The 13,427-nt window shown below is 52.5% G+C and overlaps 1 protein-coding gene across 1 annotated transcript; it reads left to right on the forward strand.

Moving 5' to 3' along the window:
• The first annotated feature begins 2,757 nt into the window (after window positions 1-2,757).
• Window positions 2,758-6,514, forward strand: MNX1 (motor neuron and pancreas homeobox 1). The gene is made up of 3 exons (XM_064162959.1): window positions 2,758-3,451; window positions 5,447-5,607; window positions 5,699-6,514. Exons 1-3 carry the CDS (start codon window positions 2,848-2,850, stop codon window positions 6,035-6,037), a joined length of 1,104 nt encoding a protein of 367 aa, XP_064019029.1. The 5' UTR covers window positions 2,758-2,847; the 3' UTR covers window positions 6,038-6,514.
• Window positions 6,515-13,427: the final 6,913 nt, after the last annotated feature.

Here is a 13,427-nt window from a genome sequence, read left to right on the forward strand (position 1 = left end):
TCTCACCGGGCAGCCCTCGGCCGACGGGGGTTACCCCACGGCCCCACGCCGCCCCCTGAGTGCACCGCCCCGGCCTTTCAAAAGGCAAGATAGGCATCTGTTTGTCCACGGCCGGGAGAGCGGGGGCTCTGCTGAAAAGGGACCACCCGGAGGTGTCGAGGCAGCGCGCTCCTTGCGCTATCTCCGCCGAGATAACCGCGCATTGTTGGCTCCCGGGCAATATACTGGATCAACACAGGTGCGGGAGCCGCGGGAAGTTCAGCTGTCCCGGGTGTCCTACGACACCTGTCCGAGGGAGCACAAGAAATGGAGCGGGAAGGAGGGAAAAAATAATCGGGAAAAAGGGGTGGAGGGAAAAAAAAAAAAAAAAGTATTCGATTAAAAAATAATAAATCTGAAAATCGAAATCCTCCTATAAGCACCGAATATTGCCCCCGAGGAAGGAGGACAGCCTAGGAGCGATCAGTAGGGTCCCAGGTGAGGGCTCCCTGGAAGCGGAGGCCAGGCTGGCCCCGCTGGGATGCTCCAAAAGGGCTGCGGAGCGGATGGAGGAGCAAAGTCCCACTCGGGGCCAGCTCTGCTGCACGTCCATCAGCCAAACGATGCTGGGCCTGTGGGCGTCGGGTGCCCGGACTGCGCGACCCGCCTGAGTCCTCCTCGGGAGGTGCTGATGGACCCAGGAATGGGCGTGATAGGGATTCGGGCCCATCATTGTCTGAAGCAAAATTCACGGTACCAGCCACCCTCGTCCGCCGGCTGGTGTGAGACGCGCATCGCTTCGGACACGGTTTCCCCTCGGTGTGCTGCGTGCAGCCTTGCGCCGATGGCTCTGCACTTAACTCGGGATAATTTCCCCTGCAGCTCCGCTCTCTCCTCCCCAGAACTGCTCTAAAGCGGTCTCCGTACATACCGAACAACCTACGTTCGGGACGCGACCGCACAGCCCCGGGCATCGGGATTTGACAGCGGCTCTGTCTGGCGGCAGCCGCGTCCCCGTTTCGGAGGGCCTGGACATGCCCCTTGCCTACGATGCGCCGAAAGGAGGTGACTTTCAGCCTTGCCAGGGCCTGGGATGCAGGGAAGGAGGGAGTACAGGGTCAGTATTACCCCTGCCTCTGGAGCCGGCCATGGGAACAAGTCTCGGTGACGATGACACTCGCTGCCGTGGGAATGCCCCGCACGTGGGGCTTAGACTGCCGTTCAGATGGAAATAGGAGGCCAGCTCGGGAGCTGCAGCAGCAGACCGTGAGCCTGGGCCCTTTCCTTGGGGTCTCCCCAGCCCCTCGGAGCCCGCCGGTGGCCCGGCAAAAACCTCCAAGTGATTCATGAAACTGATTCTGCGACTCGGTGGCCCACTCCTCTTCCCGGGAGAGCGGGGTGCAGGGATGCGTCCACGGGGCTTGTCCCCAGGCTCCCCTGCAGTATGTGCGTGTCGGGGGTCCCTGTGCTGGAGCAACCGTTGTGAGGGTCTGTGTGCTTCCGCTCTGCCTGTCCCTGTGTGCGGGCACAGGGGACACTTGTGTGCAAGTGTTTTCCACCTGCACAGGGCTCCAAAGTGACGCGCGGGAGCCTTTGCCGCTGTGCCTGGCCTGTACAGGTGCGCCTGAATGTTTGTCCTGCTTCTGTCTGTGGGTCTCGCTGTGTCTGCCGTAGCGTGCTCGTGTGTCTGCTGTTTCTGGACGTGTCCACAGACTCCAATCAGGAATGCCAAGGGAAAAAATCGTGCAGGAAAATCGGTGAATACCGGGGCACAGGATAAAGGGTGCCTTGTGCCTCCGTGCACCCCGCGGAGCTGCTCTGAGCCTTCTGCTCATCGAGCAGTGGTGAGAAGGCAGACCAGAAGCAAAGTTATATCATATTTTGTTGGTTGTGTCAGACTCTGCCTCTCTTCATATTTTCCCCCACCCTCTTCCTTTCTTTCCCCTCTTCCCTTTTCACTGCTTTTAGTTTTTACACCCCAGGGTCACGGGCAGTGTATCCTTGCCGCGGTAGCACGGGAAGGCCTGGGAGTACAGCCCCATTGCCCCCAGGGCGCGAAGCAGCTCCTTCTGAGGAGGCCTCAGGGAGACGAGCCCTCGACGTGGGCATGGGCATTCCCCGCAGTCTATGCCTTCTCCGCGGAGCTGGCAAAAACTACCGTGGCAGCACTTGGTGCTGCAGCCTGACCTTCCCCTCACATCGCCTTTGCGGGGGTCTGCGCAGGCCCCCCGGGAAAATGAGACCCTGGTGAAGGACCCCGAGCCTCGCTCTTTCCTTTTTCTGTTCGGAGTTGTTTGCGTTAGATAAGCAGGTCTAATAACACTATTGACAGACCCAGGAGTTGGTGGCAAGCTTGACTCCCTGACCCACAGGTGTTTATTCTTTCCGTCTCGTTAAAAAGCGGTCAGCGCCGCGTTTGTAACAAATATTTGCCCTGTGCGGGCATGGTGGAAAACTGTCAGTGAATACACGGTAGAAGGTATCTGGATCTGCAAAGCCAGGTCGGTGCTGTGGCTGGGAGGGCTCCCCTTGCGGAGGGGAGCAGGGGAGCCGGTCAGCCGTCCGCACACCGGAGCTTCCCCTCCCAGTAACCCCCACACGCTGGCCGGAGTCCCCGGGGTGAGTCTAGAGGCGGAGGGGTGGGAGGGGGCGGACCGCCGTGACAGGTGGGCGGTGGAACCAATGGCAGGCGAGGCCGCAGAGGCGCCGGCCCAATGGGAACCGCCTGCGGCCCTTGAAGGGGCGCGCCGCGGAGCAGGACCGCACTGCCGCCCGCCGCCGGGAGACGCGGCCGGCCCAGGGCCGCCCTACGAGCCGTGGTTCTTCCGTGCTGCCGGCCGCCTCCCATCTCAGCCCACCGGCGTTCCCATGGAAAAATCCAAAAATTTCCGCATCGACGCTCTGCTGGCTGTCGATCCCCCGAAGGCGGCGGCGGCGGCAGCCGGGCAGAGCGCGCCGCTTGCTCTGGTCACCTCACTGAGCGGCAGCAGTAGCAGCGGGAGCGGCAGCCCGCCATCCTCCTCCTCTTCCTCGTCCTCTTCATCTTCCTCGGAGCATCCTGCTGGTGGCCCCGCCGACTGCCTGCGCACTGACAGCCCCTCTCCGCCTCGCATCCTGGCCGCTCACTGCACCCTAGTCCCCAAACCCGGCTTTCTGCCCGGTACTGGCGCCGGCTCTCATCCGCATCACCACGCCTCGGCAGCCGGCATGGCCTTGGGACTGCACCCCGCCGCTCCTGGCGGGGCGGGCATGCCGGCGCAGGCAGCCCTCTACGGGCATCCCGTGTACGGGTACTCGGCGCTGGGCGGGCAGCACCCGGCCCTCTCCTACTCCTACTCGCAAGTCCAAGGAGCGCACCCATCGCACCCAGCCGCCGACCCCATCAAGCTCAGTGCCGGCACTTTCCAGCTGGACCAGTGGCTGCGGGCCTCCACCGCCGGCATGATCCTGCCCAAAATGCCCGACTTCAACTGTGAGTATTTACCGCTCTCTGACCGTAGCTGCATCTATTCTCTCCCCTGTCCCGGTGCGGGGACCGACCGGTAGATGCCCATTTTCTAGAGGAAAGAAAATCCCTCATTTGCCTCGCCTAAATAAAGCTGCACATTTAATTTGGACTGGACAATTTTATTATTTGTTATTTGTTTGTTTGTTTGTTTCGTTTTATTAGAAGAAGGAAATAGCTTTCCACGATGGGAAGGTGGCGGGCGGGGGAAAAGGGCTGTGGGTCGCGGCTCCTGTGGGCTCGGGTTTTCGGGGCAGGTTAAATAAGAAAGTAGCAAATTGCTGCCTGCCGTTGCAAAAGCCTTTGCTCACCATCCACGGGATGCAGCAGCCGCCGTGGAGAATGTATGGGGGGCTGTGGGGAGCAGGCAGTCGCTTCATAATGTTCCCCCAAAACTTGGTTTTGATGTGTCCCCCAAAAGCGGGATCGCAGATCACCATCACTCAGCCCCCATTCTGAATTCTCTCTTCTCCTGGCAATGGGCTTAGGATAATTACGGCAGGTTTCTCTGGCCAAGCGGTCGTAGGTAGGATCTCAGATTAGCCAAAAAAAATTGTGATTGCGCGTTCCCTGGGGATAATGCATAGCCATGAAATAAACACGGCGAGAAGGGGTTAGGTTTGGGAGTAGGGCAGGCTGAAACGCTGCGTGAAGCCAGGCGATCCCGAAGTCCTTGCTAAGGTGGTGCCGAGCGCTAGGCCTCGCGGCGATGAGGACCTTGTGTGCATCTGGTTTGGGCAGAAATCGTTTTCAGAGGTGTGAGCTCTCTGTGGGAATGGCCCATTTAACAGTACCGGAGGTGTAGTTTTACGAAAATCGTGCGAGGAAAAGGATTGCTGCTGTTTTTTTTTCCCCCTTTTTCCCCTTTTCACCTCTCATACTCTGCACACACATTCGCAGACAAAAAAGCCCATTGTTTTCTCTCGAATTGGGGTTGTTTAGACTGAAACATTCAGAGAGAGAGAGAAAAATAATTAGAAGAGCTGTTAGAGCCTTGCCTCTCAAACAAGATGTAGAGGGGGAATAAAGAACCAGAGAGAAACGAGAATGGAGCCTTGGAAAATCGCACCGCAGTGAGAAAATCTCGCCGGCGCTGCTGCCGGGAAGGGGACACTGGCCTTTTCTCTTGCTGCCCGCTTTAGCGAGCTGCCTCCAAACGCAGCCAGGCAGCGAGAGCCACCCCTTCGGAGTTGGGTTGTTGGGTTTTGTGGAGTTGTTTTTGTGGTGGTGGTTTTTTTTTTTTTCTCTAAATCAAATAAACTCAAGTGCCCAAATACTTGGACAAATGAGTGCCTATGCATCACATCATCCCTGGGCATATTTAGACTCCGCAAAGGGGCTCAAGTCCCTTTCGCAGTGTCTCCAGCTTTGCTTCCCCCCCCCATACAATCCTGTATTTAAATTATTGTTCCTGAACGCAGATATTTCTGTTCAAAGACAAGTTCTTAGGCCGCGCTGTTGATTTACAGTGAAACGAGTGGCTGGTGCCTAGCGTTCCCAGCCTGTGGAGGAGTGCCCTCCTGCAATCCCGCTAATTAAACGGGGATGGGCGTGCTGGGAGTGCGGCACGTTCAACTAAAGCATTAAATGGAGCAAATTGCTGCTCCCTGGAGAGCCCGGTACCCCTTCGCCGTGATTCCTGACTCCATTTTATTGTCTCGCATTTGTTAGGCTCTTGGGAAATTAAGAGACGTATTTTTCTTTATTTAAAAGATTTAATTTAATTTATTTTTTGGTCCCTGTGGGGGATCCCCTGACACTGCAAGCCGAGAAACCCCGGAGCCGGAGGACTCGGAGGCTGGAGGAGATCCCTTCCTCCATTCGTGCTCTGGTGCATAACTATCCGTTCTTGATTAAATGACAGTTTTTCCTGACTTCTCACACCGAACCTAGCGATGCCTGGTTGCGGCTGGATGGCTCCTCGTGCTCACCTCTGCTCTTCTCCCTTCTCTCTTTTCCCAGCCCAGGCACAGTCCAACCTGCTGGGGAAATGCCGCCGGCCGCGCACGGCCTTCACCAGCCAGCAGCTGCTGGAGCTGGAGCATCAGTTCAAGCTCAACAAGTACCTCTCCCGGCCAAAGCGCTTCGAGGTGGCCACGTCGCTAATGCTCACCGAGACTCAGGTAAGTTCCCCCACCTCCGGCTCCGCGGGACAGATGAGGGAGGAGCAGTGAATGAAGTGTGGGGGATTTGTGTGTCCCCCGTCTCCTGCAGGTGAAGATTTGGTTCCAGAATCGGCGCATGAAGTGGAAGCGCAGCAAGAAGGCGAAGGAGCAGGCGGCACAGGAGGCCGAGAAACAGAAGGGGAGCTGCGGAGAGGATAAAGGGGATGAGGACCTTCTTCTGCCCGTTCCGGAGAAGAGCGGTGGGAGGAGGATGCGGGAGCTGGCCGACAGCGACCCAGAGGACGATGAAGATGAGGAGGAAGAAGAGGAGGCAACAGTGTCAGCTGCTGGGAGGTGCTGTCCCTACCATTCCTCCGACTGCTCCGAGGCTGACGAGGAGGACACGAAACCCCGAGGCCGGCACGGAACCCCGGCGCAGCCCCAGTGAGCCTTCCCCGCAAGCCCTGCTTCCTCCAGACGCGGGCTCTGCCCGTCCCGCCCCGGGGCCAGCCCCACCGCTCCCGGTAGGCACCAGCCCGGCTCCTCCGCCCTATTTCCGATTTCTCCCTGCTTGGAGGGAGATGAAGAAAAGGATGCTCCGCAGGCCAGGCAGGGAAGAGGATTTGCGGTGCATACAGTGTTATTGTTGACTGCAGATCAGACAAAACTTGAGCCTCCCCATCCCTGCCTCCCACAAAAAACGTGTTCCTTTTACTGAGTATTGAAAATGTTTTGTTCTTGCTATATATCGGGAAAACTGTTTATGTGATGAATGTTAAGACTGCTGGGAATCTGAATACTGTCTTTATTTTTATATATTGTATTTATATTAAAAAAAAAAGCCTCTACTTATGCATGCTAAATTATTCCCCAGACACTCCCACCTGTGCGATGGGGTGGAAAATAAACGACGTTTTGTACTTCAGCTGGATGAGCGCTTTATGCTGGGGTGGGGTGATGCTGGACTCCCCCGGGTCGGGAGATCCCAGCGCTCTTGATGAAGCGGAAGATCCTGGAAGGCAGCAAGGAGCCAGTTTCCAACCCGACTTTGATTCGGAGCTGAAGCCATGGCGCAATATCCGGCATCAGCGTGGGGCTTTCTGAGAGAAGAGCCTCGGTACCGGGGAGGAATGGAGCAAAAGAGCGAAGCGCTGCGGTGGGTGGAAGGCGGGAAGGAGCCCCCGAGCTCTTCTCGGTTCCGAGGACTGACCACATCCCCCCACGATGGCCGCCCAGGTAGCGAAGCGCCGGCTTTTCGATAAGGGTGAGATTTATCTCTCCAATAAATTTGCTGATCAATTAATCCTTGTCACTGCAGCTCTTCCCCGAATCAATTATAGAGAATTTAAATATAATCACTGGCTCATCCCCACCAGCTCGGGGCCACGGCTGGCAATTCATCCCCGCTAATGAATTACCGTGTGGCTCAGCTCCCGCTCCTGCGTAAGGCTGCGCAGCGGGGAGGAGGACCTGCTGGAACCTAAGGTTCACGCTGCCAGGCGTGGTGTCCGGTCTTCGGCATCCTCCTGAATCCTGGGTGCCGCCAGTGCCCCGCAGATCCCCGGAGGGTGACGAGCTCCGAAATACGGAGCATTCCCACTCCCATACACCTTTTGGGTTTTATTTTTCTCCGAAAGCGATTTTTCACAAACCCGCGAGCACCTTTCACATGGGAGCAGCATGGCCCCTCTAAGCGGGGTCTAAAACCCCATCTTGTGAAGCACAGGCTGGCGGATACACGAGTTCACGGCATGAGGAAAAGCGTTGCCTATCAAGGAGAGCTTCAGGTAGTGCCGGTTGAAGATGGTATTTAGAGACAAGGCGGTCAGATACTGGTTTGCCGGCCCCGCACACTCGGCGCACTGGGGGGTCACACCGCAAATCACACACGTAAATTACAGATCTGGACGGATCCCACAAGACAAAAAACTTGATGGGGATGAACTTGATTTGGGTTTGATCGATATCTCCCCCGCCCTTGCATGGAAACAACCATGTCTAACTCAAAATATTGAGCGGCAGGTTGCAGGGGATTCAAGGCGACAGAAAGCTCAAGGCTCTGGTCGCTCCGCAGTTCTCGAGGTCTCTGGACGCAGCTCTATCTTCGTGGGCGAAGGGCTGCGTAGGGCCGCGCAACAGCCTGGAAGGGCCGCTGACTTTTCCGCCCTAAATCCGGCAATGTGCCCGAGTTACTCGCCTCTAGTAGCATTTACCTCTTGCTTACACCTTAAAACATCTACAAGACATCAGTCTGGAGGCCATACCCTTATTGTTACATTAAAACAGAGTAAACCAACCAACCAAACAGAAACATAAAAAAGAAGCCCTACTTGAGATCACTTCTCCCTCCCCAAAAGACCCTCTCTCATCTACAAAAATGCCAATTAAACACCCGTTAATGAAATTGGCAGGCCTCTGCCACCAAGCCAGAAATTTACTGTATGCCCAAGAGGTGTGTGCCTAAACGTGTCTCAGCCCGATGAAAAATAGCCCTGGGTGCACAGGCAGCTATTCACGGGCTCTGTATCAAAGTCCTACCGGTGTATTGTGTCTGTCTCAATAAAATTAATCTCTTTTAAGCCCAGCGTCTCACAAGAATACCTTCAGTGTTCCAGACTACAAGGGCAAATATGTTTTTCAGATTCTGTTTTTATGGATGGATTAAAGTTTATTTTCCATAATAGGGCACCTAATAAAACTCATAAAGCTCTGTCAGTCTTACAGCTGGTGGCCTCATTTAACACTTTCACTTCGTAAATCATTTTACAACTTGCCAGGTGTTTCCAAAATTGAAAGGAGAGGAGGGGGAAAGAGAGCAAGAAGGAGGGAAAGAGAAATTAAAGTCACTTAAAATATAGATACGGTCCTTTGCCGGTGGGTGCGTTTGCATTGTCGTTTGGAAGGGCTTCAAAGAAGGTGTCGATCCCAACGGGGGAGAAAAGCCTTTTAATCAGGATTTCCCACGCTCTTTTGAAGTGAGGAGGCTCGTCTCCCGTGCAGGGCAATCAAAGGCTCAGGGGGATTAGGGGAAGCCGGTAACGTGCGCGCCCTGCCGCCCGCTCCCGGAGCGGCCCGGCCAGACCCCGGGCAGTGGGTGCCTCGGGGCTCGCCCCTCCGGGCTGCGCCAGAGACCTCCTTATCTCCTGCACCCGCAGGTTAGCAAGAGGCTGCGGAGGGAGTGGCCGCGTTCTCCGGCTGAGCATCGCCCTGGGGTCCCCCCTCCTCACCCAACTCCGGGGTGCCCCCACACCTAACCATGGGGTGCCCCATTGGTTCTGGTGAGGTTGCTTTGCCTTAGGGCTGGGCTAGCAAAGCTTTAATCTAATTCCCTGTTTGTCGAATTTCGTTATTCTATCGGTTCCCTCCCCCAGACACAGTAGGTAACGAGCCTCTTAAAACTTTCATTGCTCTACTTGAGAAGTGGTAAGTATGAACATGGACCTTTAGTGGGCATTTTGCTTTAAAAAGCAACATGGTTTAGGCATGGATGTCATTAACTGGCAATTTCATAAGCATTAAGTGCTAAAACAAAAGAATCAAAATAGGTTCCATATGTTTGAGGTAAACCTGCTAAAAGTCTTTCAAATGGGAAACAGTAAATATCTAATCCCCCCTCAGTCTCCCAGTGAAACTGCTGGGAATGAAATTCTTCACTAGCAGAAAGACTATTGGTTATTTCTGAGGTCCAAAACTGTCATGCTCATCCAAAATGAAGGCATTAATGTCAGCCTTTTCTCTAGTTCTCGGTAAAATTCTACGTCATGCTCCCTCCTCCTTTGAGATCTCTTTCTTTATGCTCACCAGGTTGGCAGCGGAAGGGCCAGGAGTGGGAGTGCTGTGTGACTGTTGCTCCCGATAAGATTGCAAGGTTCTGTGAATCCTTCCAGGCTCTGATTTCTGTTCCCGGCTCTCATTTCCTGCTGGGGCACTACGTTAAGAAATGGTTCCCCAAGTGGCACCTCAGGTACAAGAGGATTGCCCAAGGCAGTCAATCTCAGCATAGGTACTCTTCTCTCTTTTCTGACTTTCCCTTGTATGCTGTGAGTAGTGGGATAACTGCTTGGTGCTTCAGCTGTGAAAAAAGAAACATTATGTTACAATTTCTGAGCCCACATCTCTCCTATGCTGTGCAGGCTGCGTTTTGGTTATGCCTTTGAATCCCATGGACAGCATCACAGGACAAATAGTGGAAGTGATGAAGCTCCCAGGGACCTTAGTCTCCCTTGGGTGTTGTGTGTAGTAGCTAAATCATGGGCCTTCTGCCCCCCAGATGTTGGCTCAGGTCTGGCCAGAGTTAATATCAACTGCAACTGTAACTGGGAGTTACTCAGCAGCTGTGATACAGGCTTTTTTATGTCTCACTAACACTCATGCCATCAGGATCACATCTCTGGTAGCTTGGGGTTGCCTTTGATTAGACGAGGTGGATTTGTCTTTCGTGAGACTTTTTGCTTTATTTTTTTTTTGCCTTAAGGACTGAGGATTTTTTGTAGTGCCTTCTCTAAAGGGTTCCCTGCAAAGGCAGAACCAGAGAGGGTGTTGACTGTTGTGGTCTCCCTATTCTGAAGACTAGCATGAAAATTTTGGGTTCTGTTTGGAGAAGAAGCAGGCTTTCCTAGGCTAAATCCAACTGGAACTAGTCTCTAAAATCAGTAGGTGAGAAGAATGACATCCTTTCCCTCTTGTAAAATCTAGCAGAGGCAGTGGCTTGCCATGTACTGTGTAGCTGGAAGCTTAGCTCCATTTTACTGCTTGCAGGACATTTGCAAGCAGGACACAATTTCCTCTAATGAATCCATTATTTGAAATTATTATTCACAGGACTTCTGTTAATGTTCTTGACCGATGGCAGCCTTTGGCAGGTTGGACTTGTGTCTGAATCAGGAGCACGGATGGACAATGCAGAAGACTTTAATTCAGCTCCCTTCTCTCCTCCCACACAGTGGAGATGGGGATGGACAATTCCTGTCCCCATCCAGCCCTGATGGGCTGTGGATACTGTGTCCATAAATAAAAAGTAAAGGCAGCCAGCAAGGATCTTAACGTGGGAATGGGGCAGGGGAATGATCACAATTTAGAACAACTTCTGAAGGAACAGGGCAGATTGTCCATGGCTTAGTATCCCCACATGCCCTTTCTGGAAAGTATGTGAAAGCCAAGCAGAAGTAGCCAAGCCACCTCCGGTGCTAATTCTGCAGCGTAATAGCGGCTGGCAAGGCGCAGAGGTCTGCATAGACAATCTAATGATTCTTTCTGGACTTCAGCATGATGAATCTATAAAGCATGTATTGCTGTAGCAGCTAGGTGCAATTTTAGAAATGTTAATGAGTAATTACATAAAGGTTGTCCACAGTCATTGATGTTAATCACTGTTCTTTTGCCAGGGATAATTAAGATGACACTTCAGAAGCATCAGCCAGTGGTTGCTGCTGTCTCTGCTGTCGCCTTTTTCTCTCCCAGCTCCTGCCATGGCTCTCACAGTACTTCAGGGATCTTCTTCACTACCTTCATTCTTCCCATGCTTTTAGCTCCCCATCTTTTCTGAAGGGCTTGACTGACTGTGGCCTGAGGATTTTTAACCTGTATGTAAGCATTTCACACAGTCTTGTTGAGGATGAGCTGAGGGTGATGGGGGAGGCAGCTCCAGGTGATGCAAAGCAGTGATCTGCTGCTTCTGCGCTTTTGCTCAGAGCATCAGAGTACTCATTTCTATTCTGCAGATGATTTGCTTAGACTGTGCATGAGTTACTTCACCCTCATTCTGCCTCCACCTCATGTAATAGCACATCTTCTCATCTTTATTGCCTTGGAAACCTCTGATGAAAAGATCATGGCTGGTATTAATGACTATAGAGGAGTTGGAATAACAGCTGTAGGGATATGGTTTGCCATGATGAAATTCACCAGTTTAATCCACATTTTCATTCTGCAGCCCATGATCAGATGCTGTTCAGTGTAATGCAGGTTTCAAGTGATGGAATGCTCATGATGGAGGTTTTAGTGGAGGACAGATAGCCGAGACATACCACTGAAATCTGGGGGTGGGCAGGTTGGTGTGGGAGTTCATTTAGTGCTTCTCCTGCAGCTTTCCCAGGTAAAGGAGCTGAACTGCCTGCATGCCAGTTCTGTGGCTGTAGGACAGCAAGAAGATGAGTGATCACCTGCAAGGACCATAGAGTCATGTTCGAGATGGGAAGGCCACCCTAGGTGTCTAAAGTTGTACTACTGCTGGGGAGCAGGAGCTCCTAGCAGCTTGCACCATGGAAAAGATGTCAAATGAGGGCTCCTCTTTTATTACTACAGATCCTTACAAGTGGTTTTTGCTTTAGGGGTGGGAGGAAGAAAGCTCTTTCATCAGCTACAGGTGGAAAGATACCTGAAACCCCCACTGCGTTATTCTTCTAGATCTTCATCTTTAGGACTGATAGTTTCATCTAGGGGTTAGATACAAGGGCCAGTTTTAGCTTAACATGCTCTTCTGCAAAATTTGTTAATCCTGTGCCTCCAACATCTTCATATCAGCCTTGGGCAGCCCTGGCTCCCCCCTGGACGAGGAGGAATCCATTTCAGAGGAAGTATTACTCAGCATCCATGAGAGTGTCAAAAACCTGACTGGAAATTAAGATTTGCTTCTCCAGTCTTTAGCATTCTGAAGGCTCTTTTAAACTCTCAGATCTTCTGTAGAGTTTCACAAGAATAGGGCAGTCCAAGAAACATTCAATGAGTCGAGTGTCTCTCTAGATCTGCTTCTCACATTGCTTTTAGATCACAGATAAGAAAAACAAATGATTCAAAAATCACAGCAGCTTCTGAGACAACCTGATGCTTAAGCTCTGAAGTGCCAGTGTAGAGCTCTCTGGAGCCTTCCTCAACAGCTTTTATTAGTTGTAGGAAACATTTATGATTCACAGTTGCTACCCCTGCCTCTCTGCACTGCTTCCCAGCCTCTGCTGCATGGTACCTGCATAGTCCTTTGTGTAGTACAAATCTTCAAGAGGCCAACAGTCTTGGTTTAAAACCAATTAGTTAGGGACATTTTGAGCCTAAACACTGTCTAGTCAACATTTCAAGGGTGAATTGAATAACAGGGTAAGGAAAAAACCCTGATATTCAGAATCTGTTCCTCGGATGAGGAGGAGAGATGGCTCCGTGAATAAGATACAAGCCTAGGAAAGCCCAACCAAGACAACTTATTTTCCCTAAGGTGCACTGAGGATATTTCACCTTACTGTCTCTGTACTGGAAAAAAGGCATTGCTCCATCTCTTGACTGTAACTGAAGGCTGTTCCCACAGTGGGCTCCACTGGCTCCATTCCTTTTTACTTCACACTGGAGCTGTGCATGCCCAAGGGAGACTTGAGGGGTGTCTTATCATTTGAACAACAAGAGGTCCATAATTGAGTTCTTAATGAAAAGTGTGTTGTGTTGGGAAATCTTTCACTTGTAAAAACGAATGCTCTCTTCTCTCAGGTGGCCAGCACCAGAACAAAAGGACAGCCTCAAGCTACACCAGGGGAAATTTAGGCTGGAGGTGAGGAGAAAGTTCTTTACTGAGAGAGTCATTGGACACTGGAATGGGCTGCCCGGGGAGGTGGTGGAGTCGCCATCCCTGGAGCTGTTCAAGGCAGGATTGGACGTGGCACTTGGTTCCATGGTCTAGCCTTGAGCCCTGTGGTAAAGGGTTGGACTTGGTGATCTGTGAGGTCTCTTCCAACCTTGGTGATACTGTGATACTGTGAAACAACCACTTCACTGTTACTGGTGAAAGGCTTTGAAGGAAGTGTTCAAAAAAGATCTCTGTTTGTAATTTTACTCTGTACCTCTCACTCAAGTTCCAT

Source organism: Pogoniulus pusillus, chromosome 23 (genome assembly GCF_015220805.1).
Source record: "Pogoniulus pusillus isolate bPogPus1 chromosome 23, bPogPus1.pri, whole genome shotgun sequence".
In the NCBI taxonomy this organism is placed as follows: Eukaryota; Metazoa; Chordata; class Aves; order Piciformes; family Lybiidae; genus Pogoniulus; species Pogoniulus pusillus.